This window comes from Puntigrus tetrazona, chromosome 23, assembly GCF_018831695.1.
Source record: "Puntigrus tetrazona isolate hp1 chromosome 23, ASM1883169v1, whole genome shotgun sequence".
In the NCBI taxonomy this organism is placed as follows: domain Eukaryota; kingdom Metazoa; phylum Chordata; class Actinopteri; order Cypriniformes; family Cyprinidae; genus Puntigrus; species Puntigrus tetrazona.
Genome location: NC_056721.1, coordinates 3380555 through 3401293, shown reverse-complemented (window position 1 = coordinate 3401293; position 20739 = coordinate 3380555). Strand labels below are relative to the sequence as shown.

The following is a 20739-nucleotide window of genomic DNA, read 5'->3' as shown; positions in this document are numbered from 1 at the left end:
TTAATTGTCACACGATCCGTCAGTAGATCAATTTCAGTGGCTATGAAATGACTCGATCAAAACGGGAAGTGTGGTTTCTCGCCGTGATTTAAAGAAAGCGCTCTTTAGCACGCCGCCAGATCACCCCCGTCTGCTCGCACGCTTAACGGTAACAACCCGCCATCTGCTAACACGCTGAGAAAGCCGCTGCAGTGTGAAAACGAGTTTGTCCGGCCCGTGTCCCATCTCCGTTGGGTTCCGATACGCCGCATCGGACTCGCTTATCGCCGCCAACTGACCCAAAACGCGGCGCACGGGAGATACCAACCTTCACCCGGGCGTCTGAAACGTCTCACCCTGATCGTTTTATTCTTTAACAGACGGAGAAAGGCAGCGCCCTTCATGAAGCGGCTCTGTTCGGAAAGACGGAAGTAGTGCAAAAGCTACTCAACGCAGGTAAAAAACAAACTCCGATCCGCAGATTGCTTGTGGTTTTGACGACTGAAACTGTAAGCAGGGCTGTTTCTCAGGTATCGACGTGAATATCGTGGACGGTAAGAATCTAACGGCGCTGGACACTGTTAGAGACATGCCCTCTCAGAAGAGCCGACAGATCGCCGCTCTCATACAAGGTACCTGACATCACGCGCGTCACCGAGCCTGAGCCGCTCCGAGGCCCGCGTTTTCACGCTTGTCTTCTCTCTCCGAAGCTCACATGAGCGGCCGGCCGTCAGACTCCGGCCTCCCTCCTCCGCCGGTGCCTCCACCTCAAGAGAGCCTGAGCCCCAAGAGAAAAGGTCAGAAGCTTGAGCGCACTTTCATATATCAGGTGCTTCTCGAAACGCTAGGAGGTATTCAGGTAAACAAGGGTATATATATATATATGTGTGTGTGTGTGTGTGTGTATATACACACACACACACACACATATGCCCATTTATATGTATGTATCTATATATGTATGTGTATGTATGTATATGTGTGTATATATATATATGTATATGTAAGTAGCTTTTCTCTTTATGTCCAGCTGTCCAGATGTGAGAGTTAATGTAATCAAACGGCCGCTGCTCGTGGTGCAGGTGTGCCAGATGTTCTGCAGATGTTCTGAAGCGTAGGTTGTGTTTTGACAGGAGACATGGAGCAGCAGGTCACTGAGCTCATATCTGGTTTGGCTGCGACGCCTGTGGAAGAGAGTCCGTATGAAGCCCTGTTCGAGGCGTCCTCCTGTGTGTCTCTGGACAGCCTGGCCAGCGGAAAGTCATCGGACAGAGACTCGGGACGACCCGACAGCGAAGCCGGGAAGGTGTGTGTGTGTGTGTGTGTGTGTGTGTGAGAGACATCAAAAACCAAAGTATTTCTTTTTATTTAGCTCCCTGACATCAATCTTTCATTGTTTAAGAAATATGATGTTGCATTTGGGGCCGTTTTGATTTGAGCCTGCGATTAATTAAATATTTTTTGTAAAATTATAGCCCTGACTGCATAAGCCTTCATAAAATATTAATCGGCACGCATGCTTTATTAATGAAAAGCTAATGTATTTCTTGGCTGCAGTAAACATCCAGTTAATGAATTGTATTGCTTGGCAGAAGTATTCATTAATTATTAAGTCCTTATTAATAATAATTAATTGAACTTGCTCTATTTTAATTATTATTTATTTTTTTAAAGAAATAAAGCAGTTCTTTGATAAAGCTTTCTTTTAAATCCGAAAAAATTGCTAGGATAAGTTTTAGAACGATCACATTAATGTTAAAAATGGTCTATTTGCTGTATTTTTTTTAATGAAAATAGCCTTTGATGCTTAATAAATGTCTTTGAAGTCTGAAGATCCAGTGCAGCACAGTCTCCTCCACTAGATGGAGCCTTCACACAGTGACTTATTCGAGCGTTTCTTTCAAAAAAGACATGAGTGATAGCGAGTTAGTGTTTTTTTTCCTTACAGAAAGAGCGACATCCTCCACAGAGTCAGGACGAGGATCTCAGCTCTGAGGTAAGAGTCCAGTTCAGAGATCCATTGTTTGATTCACAGTGTACTAAAATCAAATCAAGTCAAGAATCCCTTATAAATGGCCAGGTGTTTCCACGAGGCGGATGCGATATACCCCAGCATCTGTCTCCTTTTCACTTTTCACAAAGAGAACGTTTCTCTAAAAATGTTCAGTCATCTCTTCAGATACCAACAAGGACGTTTAACTTCACTCATAATCACTCATTTGTTTTATTTTGACCTGTTGAGGTTTCATGTTCTGTGGAGATATCATGGTAGTAATACCATAGTGTTTGGATATATATATTAATATTTACAGTACACGGTACACCACATCCTTTTTTGTTGATGTTTCTTGTCACACTTTACATTAGATGGCCTTAACTGCTATGCACTTGCATCAGAAGTGAGTACAATGTGTTTATTGTGTTGTAAAACACTTCTGGTGGAGACGGGTCGATTAGGGACAGGTTTGGTTGATACGGGTGGGTTAAGGTCTAAGGGATGGGTCAACAGTGTGATTATAAATGTAACTGCATATAGGGGTTTCTAAAAATGAAAGTGCAGTATTACACAGAGGCCCCCTCTGTTTCTGTATGACGGTGCGCTGAATGGACGTTGATTTTCAGCAGGAGCGAGCTAGAGAGCCGAACAGCGACTAGAGAGGCTGTTGAATCCATCTCGCCGACTGTTTCCGCACGTCTACCCAAATCAAACAGCGTCCTCATGAATATTAATGCAGCAGATCTCCGTCACACACAGCAAACCTCCTGTCTGAAAGACTCAGAGCCCATGACCAGCGCTAAAACGCTTCGCTCCCACCCCGAACCGAAGCAGCGGGCCAGACTTCACACAAAGCTTTCTTATTTACATTTTTTTTTTAGTTTTTGGGGTGTCAGCAAAGCATCACTCCTCGGACTGTGTCGTATAAATGTCAGCCATTCGAACTCAACGCTGTTATCCGCTGTTATTAAAACGGCTCGTAAAAGCGGCGTTTATATTGGCGTTTTCTGCATCACAGAGTCTCTCTCCGTTTCTCTCTGCAGGCGGTTTACACCAACAGCAGCGTGGACGAGCGGCCCGAGCCTCTGGAAGAGGAAGACCACACGTACGAGCTCTTAGTCACCGCGCAGACCAAAATCCCCAACAACGCGCAAGGCAGAACGGGTACGCGCTCGCTCTCCTCGTTCTGAGACCTTGCATAAACCGCATAGGTCTGCCTCGCTTCTTTGTCTGTTAAACGCGAGCTGATTCGCTCAGGACTTTCCCGTCTATGGCGGTGCCGTCGAGGAAAAAAACTGCTGGCACATCATATGATGCTAGAACAGATGCTTTCTAGTCTGTCTGTAAAGTGAGCAAACGGTGATGACAAAACGGTATTGTTATAGTATGCTACTGTTTTTATGTAAATTACTAAAAAATATAAGTGCTGACAAAAAAGTTGAAGTACTGCGGGTAATAGGCCTATAATATAAAACTAACTGATGCGTGTATGCTTTAATAAAAGGTGAAGAAATCAGGATGTCATAAATCGCCAAAAGTCCAATGCTTCTCATTATCAACCCGTTACTTATGTCTTTTTCCATCAGTAAGCTTGTAATTTGCTGCTTATTAATAGTTCATAAGGTGGTAGTTGAGGTTTTGTGTAGTTATTAGAATCGTAGGCCATTATCGTGCAGAATATGTGCTTTATAAGTACAGTGTGTCAATAATAGCCTTGCTAATCAGCAGCTAGTTATTAGTGAGACTTAACTAGTTCCCAACTGTTTTACCGACTGTCATAAAGCCATTTATTTGCTGTATTTTGCCTTTTGTTTTTCGATCTTTCTATTAAGTAACCTTTAAGTATTTTTGTCCAGATGCGGACGTCTCAGGCAAGTCTTCCAACAGTGTCCTACCTCAGGTGAGAATACTGCTCGCTGCTTCAAAACCTCACTCCCTACAAGTACACAAGCATTTGGTGACATTTATAATCCACATTTCACTCGTTTGCCCTTTTGAATTTCATTAGATTGGAGTTTTTTTTTTATTATTAATTTATTATTATTTTTATTATTACCACCTTTGCAGAAGACAGTTATTGGCCACAGATTTTGGCTAGAAGTCCGTTAAGAGGCAGCATAATTGAGTTTCCCTTTGGATCCCGCGACGCTTTTAAAAAACGCTGCCTGCATCGGAATAAGGTTTTGGAACGGAGCTTTGTTTTTAATCGCTTGGTTTTTTTTTTTTTTTGCTGTCTCACATCTGTCACGCTGTCCGAACACTGTCTAGTGTGCAGTAGACAGTTAATTATCTCTGTATGCAGCATCTGTTTTGTGCGTGTGATTATAGACTCTGTTTTGTGTGCGATTGTGCATCTGAAAAAAGCTAGACATTCCTTAATATGCAGGCACCGGTGTGTGTGTTTTATTTTTTCAGCGAAAGACCACTGCACACATTGACCTACGACCTTCAGGGTCCAACACAAACAGTCTGCTGCCGCCTGCGCCTCATTTTAGCCCCGGACAGACGTCTGGAGGTGAGTGTGAATGCTTAAGGAGCTTACTTGCTAATGGAGCTGTAAAAAAATCTGAATTATTCCTTACGGAGCTGTTGCCTTGGTTGAATAACAATAACCATTTGAGTGACAAATACTGTTTAGCAGTCAAAAATATATCAAGAAAGTTGAGAAATGTTCTCTACTCTTTAAAATGCTTGCCATCTGGTAAAGACTTTTGGGCTGTTTTTAAAGGAATAACTCATTAAATATTATTTATTCATCCTCATGTAATTTATATGGAGCCCTTAAAGCGACAAATGTATTTCAGTGCTTTTGCGTTATTTGACAAAATTCCCTTAGCATGTGAGAAAGTTAGCATTTACCCGTTAACCTTGTTTTCACTACTTCAACTTTTGCGTTTCCTCAAGAAACCTTTGCGTTTCGCTCCTAAAGCTTTTGCGATTGATAAAGTTTTTTTTGCTTGATTTTAAAATTTTGCGTTCGCTTGAAAAGATTTCGTGCCTTTCACCAAATCATTCGCAAAATGTTACTTTGTTCTCTTTACAAAACATTTGCGTTTCGTTCAGAAAGAACGCTTTTATACAAAGCGACTTGGAAACGAGGACAACGGAAGCGAACAAACAAACTAGTATTTGCTCGTTAACCTTTTGCATTCCTTGGTAAACTTTTGTTTGCTCATTGAAGTTATTTAATTGTTGTTGTGTTCGCTTTTTAAACTTGCATTCCTCCAATAAAATTTTGAGCTGTACTTTTTAAACTTTTGTTTCTTCGCTGAACTTTTTTTTGTCTGCTAAACTTTTGTTTGTTTGCCATACGTTTGTATTCGTCCAATAAATATTTGCATTTGCTCTCTAAATGTAAACCTTCGGTTTTGTTCACTAAACTTAATTTTTTGTTTTTTTACGTTTACTCGTTAAACGTCATTTTGCAGGCTACATTTTACGTTTGCTCGCTAAACTTTTGAGCCCTCTTGCGTAACTTTGTGTTCCTAGATAATAATAATATAAGATGACGAAAAATATTTAGAATTCAGTGTTTCATTTCTATGTTTGCGTTGTTTCTTTTAAAAAAATTAAACTCAAAAAAAAACTAACAAGTACCACAAAAGTTGTCCTGTAGTTCATGTTTGGGCGATCTATTTCAAAATATCTACATTTGTCAACAGGAATATTGGTAGGATAATGCAAAAGTGGACACATGTGTTTTGTCCCGGTTTGTCTCCGTGTCCCTCCCCGATCCTCACAGTCATCGCTCAGAAATCCTTGCTTAACTTAGAACAATGTTTACTCGGTGTAATACGACTCTAGTTAGCATTACCGTGAGAAGACCCTTCCGACTCTGTCGCTTGCTACTCTAAAGGTGAGTCTTATAAAGAAACGTAGAGAACATCGATATGTAAAACCATTATATTGTCGAACGATGCAAAATGTTTTAACATGGTTACGCTTTTATAATATTAAGCGTGATAAACGTCAGTGTAATTTACATTAACTTGTGTTCAGAAGCGTCTCTCCTCATCTCCTTGCCTTTCTCGTCCCTCGCCAAGCTTCAGAGACCTCAGCTGCCACCTCCATTGCTATGTCGCCTGCGCTCAGCACCTGTCAGTTACCCTGCAGGAAATCAGCCTGTAGACACACACCCAAATAACAGGCCGTGAGCTCGTCATATTTCTCACGTCAGGGTCTTTCTCACAGCGGGCGCCGTGCGTCGATGTATTGAAAACTTGAAGGAGGGTCTGACCTTAGCGCTTTGGAGATGAAAGCTTCACCCTAAGTGCAAAATCATGTTGTGTGTTTTAGACGTCCCTTCCCTCTTTTAATAAACGCCGCTGGCAGTTGGCACACGCTTAGAAAGCTCTTAGCGCTTAGCCGAGGAGATCACAACAGCTGAAGGATGAAGTCAGCCCTGTTTCTCCAGAACATTCTGAGGGGTGACATTACTTCAGTTCATCAGATGTCAGCATTGCTCAAGTGTGCTTGGCCGTGTTCGAAATGGAAAAGCTAGCATGCAGTGTAATCAGTATTCTGGCTGCTTTGGGTTGTAAAGAACTGTGCAAAAGCGAAAGCTGATTGGATGTTTAATGAATGACTTCATGCAGGAGAATTTAAGGCTAATATAATGAAAACATGTATTCCAGGCTTAAGAAGATCTTGAATGGTTAAAAAAAGTGATAAAATAAAGCGATTTGCACATTAAGACAATGCATAGACTTCAGTGTACTAGATTTAGAAACAGAGCTATGGTGTTTTTTTGGCTTGGAACATGCTCACACTGCTTTCATTTCATTGAACATCGAATGATTTAACCAGTGCATGCTTGTAGTTACTGGAAACGGGCATGTTGTTTGAGTAAACACCTGACTTTCTCTTGGAGAAATGCTGGATAAAGCCTTGGGTTTGGATGGAGAACTGTGCTGACTTCACTTTCTCCAGAGGGCCTTGTTGATTTAAATTGACGTCACAGGTTAAGGTTGGGGTCGCAAACACAGACTCGAGTCCCGAGCCGCCTGCGTGTGTGTGATTTAGGTGATTGGACTCATGGTTCTGTGTGTTCCTTCAGCGCACACGTCAGTGCCTCACAGAGTGGGCGGTTTATTCACTCCCAGTGCCTTGGAAAACTTGAGAGATGAAGTTCTCAGGAGAGAGTTGCTGCATTGTAGTTTTCGTAAACCAAATATTAGAGCTGAGTTGAGTTGAGTTTACTTGAACAGAAATGCACGTTGCAACAAAGGTCCTAGTGCTCTGATTTCTCTTCAAGATCCAAATTTTGCTTTGGACTTGAAAGTGTGACCCCCAAGGTTAGTGTTGTTTGTTATTTCATATTTTTTTTCTCCTAATGTCGTTTTATGCACTCTTTTCAAGGATGTGAGGTCTGTGAACCTACTGTGAAAGTGGAGTGAAATATTAACATTTTTGCTATTTATCCAATTGTATCGACCGAAGCTGAACTTTAACTTTTGACAAGCTTACAGCTAGCTAGCTATTATATTGACACTGGCATCTAAAAGTAACAGTATCACATCCTTGGTAAGTTACCGCTTCAGTAATGCGGGATTGCTCTGGATATTCAGGATTGCTCTGACATGGCTGACTTGGTTTTCTTGTCACCAAACACCATACGCGACACCCGAATATCTCTGGTATGGTGGCTGTTTGCCCAGCAGCCTGGCTCGTGTCACAGACCTGGGGTTGGATTTATCTCTTGGCCTGTATGTGCGTGTTTGCCAGAAAAGAAGTGCAGTACATATGCAGAAGAGAACCGAACCCGACAAGTGCTTTTCACTTGTTGCATTTGCAAATATACACTTGGAGTGTTTTCTTTGTAGTTCATTTAGCATTCTCACCAGAAGACATTTATGCAAGAGCACACATGAAACAGACGTGAATGTGGGCCAACAAATTGCAATTGCACAGATATAGTTTCCTAAATGTATGTCTAGCTATAAAATCACATATGGTCTGAGTAGCTCCTACATTTAATTAAAAAAAACATGTTCTAAATAGTATTAATATGACTAGTATGAATTAAATTCTGACATACTTTTATCCACCTTGCTGTCAGCGCAATTCCATTACCCCTCAAGTTGTTCAAATTGAAATTATTGCAAATTGGAAATATGGGCATTGGAAATATGCATAATTCACAAAAACTTTGCAAGATAGTTTTTGCTGTCACATTTAAGTGTTTTTTCCAGCAATTCGAAAAAAGGAAAATTTAGCAGAACTGCAATGGAAACAGTTTTTTCGCAGAACGGGCCATCTGTCGTGTGTAAAATTCACTTGATCATTTTTTTATGTACTATACCTTCTAAGAACAGAAGAAACACTTTATCAATGGCCACTTTCAATTATAAATGGCTACATTTTCTTGCCATTAATGCTTGAATAACCACTGACAGTGCATTAAGTCTCCTATTTGGCATCCGGATGCTGATAACAGCCACTCTGGTAAATACTTGTGCTTAAACCAGCTGTGCTGTGGCTTGTTTCTCTCCTTCGATTAAAAATGACGCGTCTTTGCCAGGTTTTGAAGGTAGTTTTTAGTAGTTTTTGTAATTTAAAAGTAGTTTGACGAATAACATACAATCATTGTACATAATGGACCAATGTATGAGAAAGTGGACTCTACGGTCAAAGTAATGCCAATACGCATGCATATTAAGTGTGTTCGACTGGTCAGTGTTTGACATCGAAGTACCTTGAGAATGTTTTGAGCACTAGGAACTCTCGGGTGGGTATGGTACTGTATAGATTCTGTATAAACTTTTCCTCTGGCACGACAGTAGTTGCTCTAAAATAGAAAAGTGAACGTAGAAGACAATTTTCGCTAATTTAGACTGTAGCACCCCCTGTGGCGAGGCTGAGAACGCAATCCTCTTTGAAATCAAGCTTGCCTATAGTATGTTTCAGGCCAGAGAGAGTGTAAGAAAAGATCTGTAAGTGTGCTGTTCTGGAACAAGGATTTTTCATAATCACAAAGTAGGGATTTAATTTTTAAGAACCCAGCTCATGACGGTGTGGCAAAGTGGTGTTTGCGAGAAAGAGCGAGTGTGTTTCTTTCACAGTCATCTCTGTGGTATCCTGTTTCAAGCTTGCCACTCATAATGAAGGGAATCCGTAGTGAGGCATAACTTCTCTGGAAGCAAGCCTTATAAAGCTGTGTGCTTGTTAGCAGTGCGACAGAGAGGAAGAGAGAGAGAAACAGGGAATAGAACAAGCAAGTCACAAACATATCTCTATGGAGAAAAGTCAGCTGCTCATAGCTTGCGCTTGGAATTTTCTAACACGGGCACTTTGGAATTGGTGAGCCCAACTTACTTACTTTCTTTCTTTCTGCATTTTTTTCTCCCTCCCTTTTTCCAGGCAGAAAACAAAAACAGATCTGTTTCAGACACTGGACAGTAGTGGAGTGGGCGGTTTCATGTTATCTGGTCTAGATACGGCTCCCCAGTCCGTCTGTAACTCTCTCACTCTCTCCTCTGTTCTCTTGACAGAGAGCTCCTCACACGGTCAGGATACAGGCGCTGCCGTTCCTGAGCAGTTCACTGGTCTGCTTCACGGTTCCTCGCCGGTGGTCGACTGTCGGGAGGAAGCTTTCAGACTGCCGTCCTCTGGAGTGAAGTCCGGCGAGGCTTCCAACACTTCGACATCCGCCAGCTCCGCCCCCCTTGCCCACCCCAAATCGTCGGTCGCCATGGAAACCATTCTCCAGGACACTGACCCCAAAGCTATCTATGCCACGGTCCACAAAGAGCCGCGGGATTCATCAAAACACAGCTCACCGGCTCGTGATTCTCCGCTGACGAGAAGGATGCCTCCACCGGGCGATCTCAAGCTAGCGCGAAGCCTTTCGAAGTCCGACTCCGACCTGCTAGTGTCCCCACCCGGTGAGGAAGAGACGGGGCTGGGCGGCCGAAGTGAATCAGTGTCCAACTGTAGCACCACCAAGAGAAGACTGGAAAAATCACCTTCGTTCACTTCAGAATGGGACGAGGTAAGAGCTCCCCCTTGTGGCCCGGATGTATTAAACCAATGAATAGGATAACGCTTTAGACATTCTACTGACAGTGAGCAACATTGCTGCTACGTGTCAACTAGCAGTCATTAGAGTATTAGTAGACTGTCTGCTAAATATAAAACACTTTACTTTGATGGGTCTACAACATATAACAGGTTACTATCAGGTCAAGTTTGTCAACTTTTTCTACTAACCCTAAACCTACCCAAACAGCGTAACTCAGTGCTTGAGTTAGTAGACATGTAGCTGCAGATTAGTAATTAGTTGACGTGTAGTTACAAAGTTATTTATAGTTAGTAGAATGTCTAAAGTGGATTATCAAATTAAAGTGTAACTATAGAAATAAATCAGAGATTCAAAAATTCCATTGATAGAGAAAATGAGCTGAAAATCCTAAACAAATCCTTTATCGATTTCTTTTTGTAGCATACTGGAGAGTTTGCATTAGATTAAAGTCAGTTTGAAGGTTTATTGAAATATTATCATTCTCTAATAATTCAGTATTTGTAAAGATCGTAGTTCAGGGACATTTCTTTAAAATAGGTTGTTTGTTGTCAGAATTGCTCAAATTGCTTTTGAGGAACTTTAATTTTTACGTCACATTTAAAAATATCATATAATCATATGTGATTTTTCACTTGGGTGCGTCACTGAAAGTAAATCTTTTATTGAAAGTGATCAAAACTAAAGCAATTCACAGAATCTTTAATAATTGTTAGTAACCAGAAGGCCATTGGGAAATTTATGAGATGCAGAAAATGAATGGTAAATGGTGACCTTTCGCCGTGTCGTTTCTCATTGTGTACTGAAATGTGCATGCGAAAGCAGGTTCATACAAGCATCCTTTTTTCTAGTTTAAGATCTGATGTTGTGTGATAGTTTTCCTGGAATTTGAAACAGGAATTCTTTCCGTGGATCACGCTGCTGTACATGGAATGCCTTGGCTTCAATACACACCTTGTCTTTATTATTTACGTTATTTCCAGCTTTCAACTTTGTCGTAACAACATTGTTGCCCGTAAACCGAGCATGGTTGCTTCCAAGAAAGGAGGTGCCGTAAATTCAATGTTTACATGGAGCTGAGCAGGTAGTCTGCCAGACGATTGTCTTGAATCTGCAGAAGAACGTAAACTTGTCGTCTTCCTGGGGTCTGCATATGTTTATGATGTCAGATGATGAAAAATGGCCAGAAACAGTCCAAACAAAAGCCGTTTGCTGCGTTTAGGTACATGACAAGCTTCATATGCCTACAACAGTAGTCCCACCACAAAAACCTTACTTCACATTTCTGGCTTCATAAACCTTTAGTACGCTTCCTTTGTAGGTTTTTACCGCTAAATGCTGTTTATGCTGTTGCTTAAGCTTAACTCAGCCTGGATCATTCCTTTTAAAGATCACACATGTCCATTATTTTAGAGATCGCATGTGTCCAGTTGAGGAAAAAAGTCAAAGGAAATGTCTGTAATCCAATCAGAGTTTAGCATCCTGTATTACCATTGCTTTGGCTTCAATCTGAAGATCTAGACATTGGATACAAACCCAGAGGGACACAGTTTCCATCACACTCTGTCTTACACTCTTACAGACGAGCCGGTCGGAGGTAATGCAAGACTGTTGACCAACACACTCAAGTGCACAGATAAATCGCTGAGAAGTATCGAAGGCTGTTTTGGTGCTTATTAGTCATGTTTGTATTGGAAGCCGGTTTTCGGGACTAAATAATAAAACAAGGTCATTGCGAGTTTTTATCTCACAATTCAGATTTGTTAGTTTTTTTTTCTTGCAAGTATACACCCTCTAGTTCCAAATTTTTTCCCATAATTCGCAGGTTTGTCAGAAAAGTCAGAACTGCAAGAAAAAAATTGGGAATTGTGAGACTGTTGCTTCTGTATGTTTGACTCTTTCAGCTGAAATGATTCGGTTACATCGATATTCAGATGATAAGAAGCAGTAGGAGCTGTTTTAACATGAGATCTGTAACATGAATTTACCTCCTTTAACTAACCTAACGTCTGTCGAAAAGGAAAGACAAGTTTTTTTTTTTTTTTTTTTTTTAAGCCCCGTTTTGTGGCCTTTTGGTGGAAAGTGTCTTTTGCCGTTCGTGAAAAAAGTGAAATTGTGTTAAACTTTTCAAAATCTGCCAGATCTGCTGCATCCACGTTTCTCTTTTCCCCTCCGTTTAGCTTCTTTCACGACTTTATCACCATGTGGACAACCTCACTCAGTGGGTCAGGAGACATGTCCTCTAACAATAACAGTTTAGTCTGGAAATAGTATGTTGTAGCGGCACCTGTGGTGTTTCTGCTCGCTGTTCGGAGACATCGGATGTGAAATGAAGAGAGGTCAGGGAGCAGAGAAGACTCACCTGCTGATAACGATTTAGTTTTCTTCGATTGTCAGCTGCGTCAGTTTTTTCTTTTATTTGCATTGTTTTCTTTTACGCCGTTTAGCGTGTTTCTGTTGCTCATGAGCCAATCATTTGAGATTTGGGTGGAATTTTTCCAATCACTAGAAAACACACGTTGTTCCTTTCGTACTCTGCCCGTGTTTGTTACTCTCTCCTGCCCTCTGCTGGAATCTCTCTATCTATATGTACATCTATCTTTCTATCAGGAGCTTGTAAAGGAACAGAGGCAGTGTTTTTTGATGACCATCATCAATTCTGTTCTGGTGAAGGTAAACTCTAGGCTTGTGAAAGCCTCAGGATGAGTCCGGGGCTGTTTGTTTGCCGCTTCAGTGAGTTACAGCAGCAAGCCAAGCACCCAGAGTGAATCATGAAGAGTTTGCGCTCTTAATGAACACCCTTTAATTGACCAGCCTCAGCGCTTGCTTGATTTATGGCAAATCATAGAATCAGCTGAGGGAGTCGTCATGAAATCAAAATGTATTTTCTTAGATTTTTTTTAATGTGTATATATTATCCCAATGTACCCAAAGTTAAATTTAATCTTGAAAGCAAATCATGCTTTATTATCATATGCATATGTATTTAATTATAAATCCATAACCGACAAGGCAGAATTTCTTAAAAAAAAAAAATAAATAAATTTAATAGAATTAATCAATTGTGATATTTGTTTATTATTATTTTAATTAATCCATTAATACGGATAAATACATACAAAAATGTAGTAATTTAAAACAGAATACATTGTTGGTGAATTGTAAAAATTGCAAACATTTAATTCAATCATTAAATTGTAATTGAAAAATTTCATTGAGGAAAAATAGAATTTAAGCAAAAATAAAACAGCCGCCTACCAAAAGTATATATTTTAAAATCTTTTCCCCATCATTAAATCCAAAAGGTTTCACTTTCTTGGAGAAACATACATTTTTTTTATGCTCCAAACAATTCCCGATGGCAAAAAGACCAAATCTCTCTCTTTAAAAATGTGTCATTCAGTCTCTCTGAAATGCATCAAATCTCAGATGTGGAATGATTGCGAACGTTTCCCGTTGACTTTAAATCAACACAAGGCTGTCGCAGCAGAGTTTCTGTCCATATGTTGTCTCTGTGTTTGGACAGTCAGTCCTGCAGTCCCTAATGTCCAAACAGCAGTCTGTCATCATTTCTCTTGTCTGCTTCTCTCTTTCTCCTCCCCCAGCGGTCACGGCTGGCTGGTCCGGGACACTTCACTGCCCTGAGTGACAGCGTGTGGGTGCAGGAACGCACAACACCCATCACTTTCCCTCTCTCTGTGTGTGTGTGTGTGCGTACGCTCTTCCTCTTTGCACACACACACTCTCACACGGTCTAATTTTTCATACAAAGGAGATTTTGACTTGCATGAGGGTGTGTGTGTGTGTGGCAGGGGGTTGGGCCGTCCCAGGATTAGACCGTGTGGGAAGCTCTCTGTATGGGCCAGCAAGTTTAGGAAGGGGAGGTCTGGTCTGGATGTGGATGTGCATTCAGCCCGAGGGACTTGAAGGAGCGAGTCGTGTCTCCTCTGTCCCTGTCCGTACGTCTATGTGTTCGTCCCCCCGCCGGCCCGTCCCGGCCCAATGGCTGCCACCCGACCAGCGTTTGTGAGTGCGATTGTTTTCTACCTATCGGCTGCTTTGGACGCATGATGACGTTGTCTTTTAAAACCGTTACCGTGTACGCGGGATTTAACGCTGACGTCCACACATTGTCTTGAGAGGATCCAAGAGTATGGTCGGCTCTGGAGAGATGGATGCGATAGAAAACTCAGCAAGAATGATGTCACGGGCATCTTCACGGATCTTTTCTCTCCCAGCTGTTGTTTTGGTCGATTCGTTTTTTAATGAGAGAGTTTACTCAAAGGTTGACACTAATTTTAAATCAAAACGAGTCTTTTTTTTTTTTTTTTTTTTTTTATTTCTTTAAATGTGATTTACATTGCATGTTGCAGAACTGTTTGATATCATTTAGATTTTCCCTCAACGTTTTCTAACACCAATGTCAATCATTTCTGCAATTAGCTTGCAAAATAATCATTTATTAATACATTTTTTCTTTCTGACAAAACACAGTAATTTGATTTATTTCTGTATATTTACTGTAGTTACAGATTTTGTCTGTCTGTCATAATTTTGAATCTCCAAACCTTTTTAATGAGATGTTTATATACATATTTATTTATTTATTTATTTATTTTAAAAAAAAAAAAACATTTAATACAACAAATTTGCGTTTTTTTTGTTTTTTTTTACTTTTTGTTGTGCCTAAATGTTTGCTATGGTTTCGAAACTTCTGAAACGAGTTTGTCATATACGTTTGAAGATTTAGGGTTTCGGTTTGTTGTTCGACAGAACACTTTTTTTTTTTTTTTGCCAGAATATTGCATGCTTCAAAGACTATCATGCGAACTATATTTTCATTTGTCTTGCCTAGAACTTTTTTCCTAGTCTTTGCTTTAACCTAGCGTTGTCCTAAACTGACCAATTAGGCACATTCAAGCACTTATCGCATGAAACAGCCTTCCGTGAACAAGATTTCCGCTTTTTGGTGCCCGAACGTTTTTTTTTTTTTTTTTTGCCGGTGTTTGCGACGAAACATTGTTTAGAGAGAAAGGCTGTCTGGGTCGACTGGCACCTGTCTTGGCAGGAGTCTGGACTTGTTGAATGGATGGCAGCTCGGCTCTTTTGTGACCGTTTCTTGCCACTCGGTCTCAGTCCTTTTGCCCTTTTGTTCGCCCGTGCCAGCCTTGCCAGATGCCTGGGGTCTTTGTAGTGGCACAGCGTTGATCTGTTCTGAAGAGGGCCACAAACACACACAGTCCTCCCCGTACGCTCCCCACGGCTCGGCTATACTTCAGCTGTCGACCTGTGACTCCACCACGGCCTTTGACTCGGCTATTGTTTGAGCCGTTTACCATGAAGAGGCCCTTACCGGCCCCTCACAATGAATCGCTCTCTGCATTATCTCAAGAAACTGACTACAGACCCTGAGAATCAATAACATTGTTTAGGTGTGTGTGCGTTTTGAACCCGTGGGGATCACAGGCTGGACTCTCAGGTCTGGTTTATCTTCTTTACCGAGCTGCATTAATGCTGTCTGCTGGTCTGCTGATGGGAATCTGAATTGTTTTCAGTACAATTTGGTTGAGAGTGGCCTGCATCTCAAGGTCGTGTGTGTGTGTGTGTGTGTGTATTTAAACACTGTCTGCTCAGAGGCTGATTGTATTCAATTATGTATTTTCTGTTACCCCTTGTGGGTTTGATGTGGGTCATGGGATGGAGATATTTTATAGGATGACCCCATGAGCCGTATTCTTCATGCATGACAATGAGTCGCATTTAATGTGTCAGACCGAAGATCAAACAGAACATTTCATGAACATTTCATAGGCCGCGGAGCACTTGACTAAACTAATACCTCTCAACTCTCTGAACCGCTCTACAGGCAGCTTTACCAACAAACTCCTGTTACAGTAAATAGTCATGTTTCTAATCATTTATATTTGAACCTCGCACGGTGTAATATGATGGACATAATTCATAGCACGTTTAAGGTCTGTTTATCTTACATTGTACTCAGTAGCTCCGCCCACGGGGAAATGTCATTGGTCCAAAATCCTGCTACACATAATTATATATGAAGTATGACACATTCACAACTAATTAACTGTCGACAAAACATACATAGAGAGAATACCCTCTTTATGAATGTCAGTTGGTTATTTTCTTATTCGAAATAAAATATGGCTTTGCAAATAGTTTTTTTTAAACACCAATGGCATCTTTTATAACTACAACAATTTATTGTATTTTTTTGTTATTACCAGGAAAATTGTCACCTTATTCCTGCCATTACTATAATCCCGATTAATAAATGTCAAAGGCAATAAATAAAGACTAATAATTATAATTATACTGCTAAAAATAAATCTCGGTTGGGGTTCGTTGCTGTAATCTGGTCACCAGTCAGATTTCAAATTTATTTATATTAGCGCTGCATGTTTCCATGTGCAGTTATCTACACTGTTATTTGCATGTTTATTTAATTTTTTCCAAATTTGATAAAGCTTTGTGCTACCAGAGCGTTATTGCTCAGCTTGAGTGATCATGTTTTATTATATTAAATCCTATTGCACAGAATTGTGCAGATTTAGATTTTTTTTTTTTCTCTCTCCCTCACTGACCCAGAGAAGTGTTCTTTCACAAGCAGTGCACTTCTATTGTTATATTCCCTTTAAAGCTAGTATTTTGTTATTTTTAGAAGAGTGTGTGTGTGTGTGTGTGTCTGTGTGTGTGTGTGCGCGTGCGCGCTGGGGGGGGATCTGTTTTGCAAACACAAGCAGTATACCGTATGATGCAAGCTCTCTTGCTGATGCAGAAAACATTTAATTATTTAGCATTTATTCACTCATTTATTTCCCTTGCATGCAATATTTCTCAGTTTGGTTCATTAATTGAGCCGTGCATAACGCGCGTGTGATTATAACTCGCCTTGCCTTATTTGAATGCAGCACAGATCATCTGCACTAACCCTGTCAGCTTGTGGAGTCGTCCTCTGGAGATCTCCGCCTCTGTTTAGAGAGTCAGAGATAAAGACAGGAAGAGATGATTGAGGAAGCTCAAGTAAGCTACACTTAAGAGAGAGATTTTTCTGTCTGTTTTTAGGAAGCCGTCTCATCGCATTTAGACCAGCATCCGTGTTGAATTGCCTCTAGATGGCAATGATTAGTTTTCTTCTTTTGTTTGCTCAATCCCAACTATATTATGATTTTCGTTTGGTGGAACAGAAATGAGACACTTCTTTAATAAATCCATATGGCGTCATGGGTTAAATAAGCTTAGTTGTCAGAGTATCATCTCCAAAAAAAAGTCTTTATTTGAATTTTTGGGGTGAAATATGACTTTGATGTAATTGTTCGTGTAACATTTGCCCCGGCTAATTACACTTACGCATTTATCTGCAGTGATATATATATATATCACTGGCTGACATAGACATCAGTTCGTTATTCATCTTAATTTCATTTCCAATTGTGTGATAAGGTCAGCAGACACGCTGATTATATCGAAGAGTTCTGATGCAGATAAATATGAGAGACTTCGCATTTACACACAAGAGGCGAAGCGACCGCGGCGCAGGGGAGTCTGGTTAAAAGTCAGAGCTTCATTTAAATGTTGCGTCTGCCGCCGTCTTTCAGAGCTTCTGCACTTTCCTGTCGCGTACATGCTTGTTTGTTTCACATTTTGATGTTTTCCCCCTACCAGAAAGGTAGCTTGATTGAACACGCTGTATCATGTTTAAAACCCACTGCACAGAACGTTGCATTATTCAAGACGGAGAAATACAAAAATAGAGCCAAAATAAGATTCCTCAGTGCATAACGCATTCACGGTTCATAAATGAACGCACATTAAGCGTATCGATTTATCTTTAGCAATCAGGGTGAAATCGGTACGGACTCATTAATACTGAGGCTGTTCTTTGCTGCGTTTATGTTTTAGTTGTCTGCTAACTCGTTTGGTTTGGTCACTGGGTATAAAGGTGAGAAAATTTGTAAAAGACAGGAAGTGAATGTCCGTTCATGTGCGGTGGGCGCTCTGGCAGATGCACTGTATATTGAAAATGAGAAAACTGCTGCGGGACAGAGAGATGTCAGACATAACTGATGACTCGTCTGCCTTCTGATGGATTCTGGATGAGACTGGAATGAGAAAACTTCGCACAGCTTATCCTTGTATCAAAAATACTCTCCTGTTGTAGATGGAGCCGGAGCGCTGGGATCAAAGCATTTTCCTCTTTCCCAGACTATTCTTTTTTTTTTGACAGCCATTCAAGTGTTTGCGCGTCTTCAAAGGGTTTATTCCTGGAAACACGGTCACCGAGGTGTCAAAGCGACCTGGAGGTCACGTTTATATTTAGTTCCCATTAAATGTATTAAAAGGTTTCTCAATTGTGCCGTTGTGAAGGGTCAAACTATGTTCTCCCTTTAAGCAAAAAATAGCAATTGAACAGAAGCTGGTTTTCTCCCTGCAGAGACAGAGGCATTCCCTCTCTATTCCATGGAGACATCGGCCACCCCAAAGAGTAAGACCCTCCCTTTCATCCTCTGGCTTCTTGTCCATGTCTGCTGTTCCTCTGCTCTGCTGCTCGTCGGTTGGTAGAGATCGTGAAGGACCAACCCTTCTGCACAGATATCACTCGTAGAAAAGTTAATTAGAGGTTTTGTTTTGCAGAGGAATAGTTTACACCCACAAGAGTCATTTGTTACAAGGTTCCATTGTTATTAAAGTGGTAGTTCACAAAAAAAAAATCAGTTTACTCATCACCATGTCTTTTGAATTCTGACTTCTGTGAAAGTAGAAGATATATTGATATGTTGATGGTGATAACGGTTTTGGTTTCTGTTGACTTCCTTTATATATTTTTGTAAAACAGTTTGGTTACCAACATTTTGGGTGAACTATCACTTTAACTAGAACCAAAACTATTATAAATCTGTTATGTTAATTTAAATGCAAAAAATTGTCAAATTATTTACTTTATATTGAAATGCAACATTAAGACTACTAATAAAAATGTAAAAATAATGCTTACAAATGATTGAAACTATAAAATAGAAATAAAACTGGAAAAATAGCATGTGAAATGTAAAATGATTGTGATGTTCCAAACCAGCATGTCTTTTTCTTCTGTGTGAGGCAAAAGAGATAGAATGTTTATGCTGTTCTTTTTCATGCGAAAAAAGTCCTTGTGAAGTCACTGAAGAGAGCAGCTTGAATGTTCTTCAGAATATCATCTTTTGTGTTCCACTAAAGTCAGTCATATGTGTTTTGAACAACGCAATCAATCATGATGGAACTTTATTTTTGTGATTTTGTTTGTGTGTGTGTGTGTGTATATATATATATATATATATATATATATATATATATATATATATATATATAGTGTCCTCTCACAGCTCTTTCTCTCTCTTGGGCCAGTTTTTCTTGGTAGAAACAAGTAGCGGTGGATTCAAACTCTCCCTCCTTTTTCTGTCTTTTCAACCCTGCTATTTTGAATAAGCTATTGCTTGGCAGCTTTGCTGTCACTTAAAATGAAACATTTTCTTTTACTAACTCATAGTTCATTATTTTTCGAATTTTTGCCAGTGTTTAATATCAGCCACACAGACGCATTATCCTCCAATTAAAAGAATTTCTGTGCGGCATTTTCAAATGCCTCGTCACCTCCTTCATTGTCTTCATATTACATAACTCCACTGTTGTGCTGAAGAATTAGGAGCTGCTTCCACACATCAGTAGACTCATCAGCTGCTAAAGACAGATCTTAATCTCAGTGACTGGGATACATCCTGTTTTTGATGTTATGAATTCATTTTTTGCAATTTGAATGAATGAATTTCTACATTGAAATGACAGCCCAGACTGTGCTGATGTTGTGTAATCAGTGTCCTTTCAGTTACCGCAGCAGTCTGTCAGTCACTGAGGGGCGAGGACGTCATGATCGATGAATGCTGACTTCAAGTGAAGAGTTGCTTACATGTTGTTAGACTTTGCTAACTTTTAGAAATGTCTTCTTGGCTAAATTGCATTGATATATTCAGATGCAAGGCCGAACTCCTACTTTTACCCTTATCTCGCTTCAGACAGTGTCTTGTAGTCTGACATTTAACTGGTTGGACTAGTGATTGATCATGGTGACTATATGAAATGGCATCTTGGACATGTTGTTTTCTTGTTACCTGTATGGCTTGGTGTTTACTTTCTTGGGTTTTTGGACTCTAGATTGTCTTTCATGGTTAAGCATGGGTAGTTGACTGACACTTGGTCAGTTCGCCTGTGACTGTATTGGTCAGGGCTGGTGCAACTGAATATTTCGCTGTTTCTTATTTGCATTATGCATGACTCTATAACCTTGGGATGATAGATGGTGTTTTCACAGTCGGATTTGTTGCTGCATTACTGCTTCGTCTGCTCTGCTGGGAAATCATGAATGCAAAGTTTTAACATAAATCGCAGCTGCTTTTTTCAAACTGCGCTGTGGTTAGTGTCTTCATTTGCTTTCACTGTGTTTTGTTTTATGCTTACAGATTGAGAAGATCATGACCCTAATTGGAGCAGGCATCGACTTCTCCAAAGACCAGGAGTGCCCTGCCACAGGTATATCTTTTTTGTTTAAAATAAATAAGCAACTGTTTCTAAACTGAACTTTAGAAATATGAAATGTATACATTATTATGTAGAGTTACCAATTTTTTTTTAGGTTATTAGCAAAAACATGAAAATAACTGTTAGCCTAATTAAATTTTTTAGCCTAAAAAAA

The 20739-nt window shown here is 40.2% G+C and overlaps 1 protein-coding gene across 6 annotated transcripts in view; it reads left to right on the top strand.

Moving 5' to 3' along the window:
- LOC122328834 (ankyrin repeat and SAM domain-containing protein 1A-like) overlaps positions 1–20739 on the top strand; it is a 77093-nt gene that overhangs the window by 28760 nt on the left and 27594 nt on the right. For 4 of the 6 annotated variants that reach the window (XM_043224839.1, XM_043224838.1, XM_043224837.1 and 1 more), the window contains 11 exons: positions 360–435; positions 510–611; positions 690–776; positions 1113–1285; positions 1928–1975; positions 3019–3139; positions 3832–3875; positions 4391–4490; positions 9466–9965; positions 18448–18498; positions 20507–20576. In XM_043224839.1, coding sequence (XP_043080774.1) covers positions 360–435; positions 510–611; positions 690–776; positions 1113–1285; positions 1928–1975; positions 3019–3139; positions 3832–3875; positions 4391–4490; positions 9466–9965; positions 18448–18498; positions 20507–20576 — 1372 coding nt within the window. The remainder of the gene's footprint in view (positions 1–359; positions 436–509; positions 612–689; positions 777–1112; positions 1286–1927; positions 1976–3018; positions 3140–3831; positions 3876–4390; positions 4491–9465; positions 9966–18447; positions 18499–20506; positions 20577–20739) is intronic. The other 2 variants (XM_043224840.1, XM_043224842.1) reach the window with 1 other exon arrangement.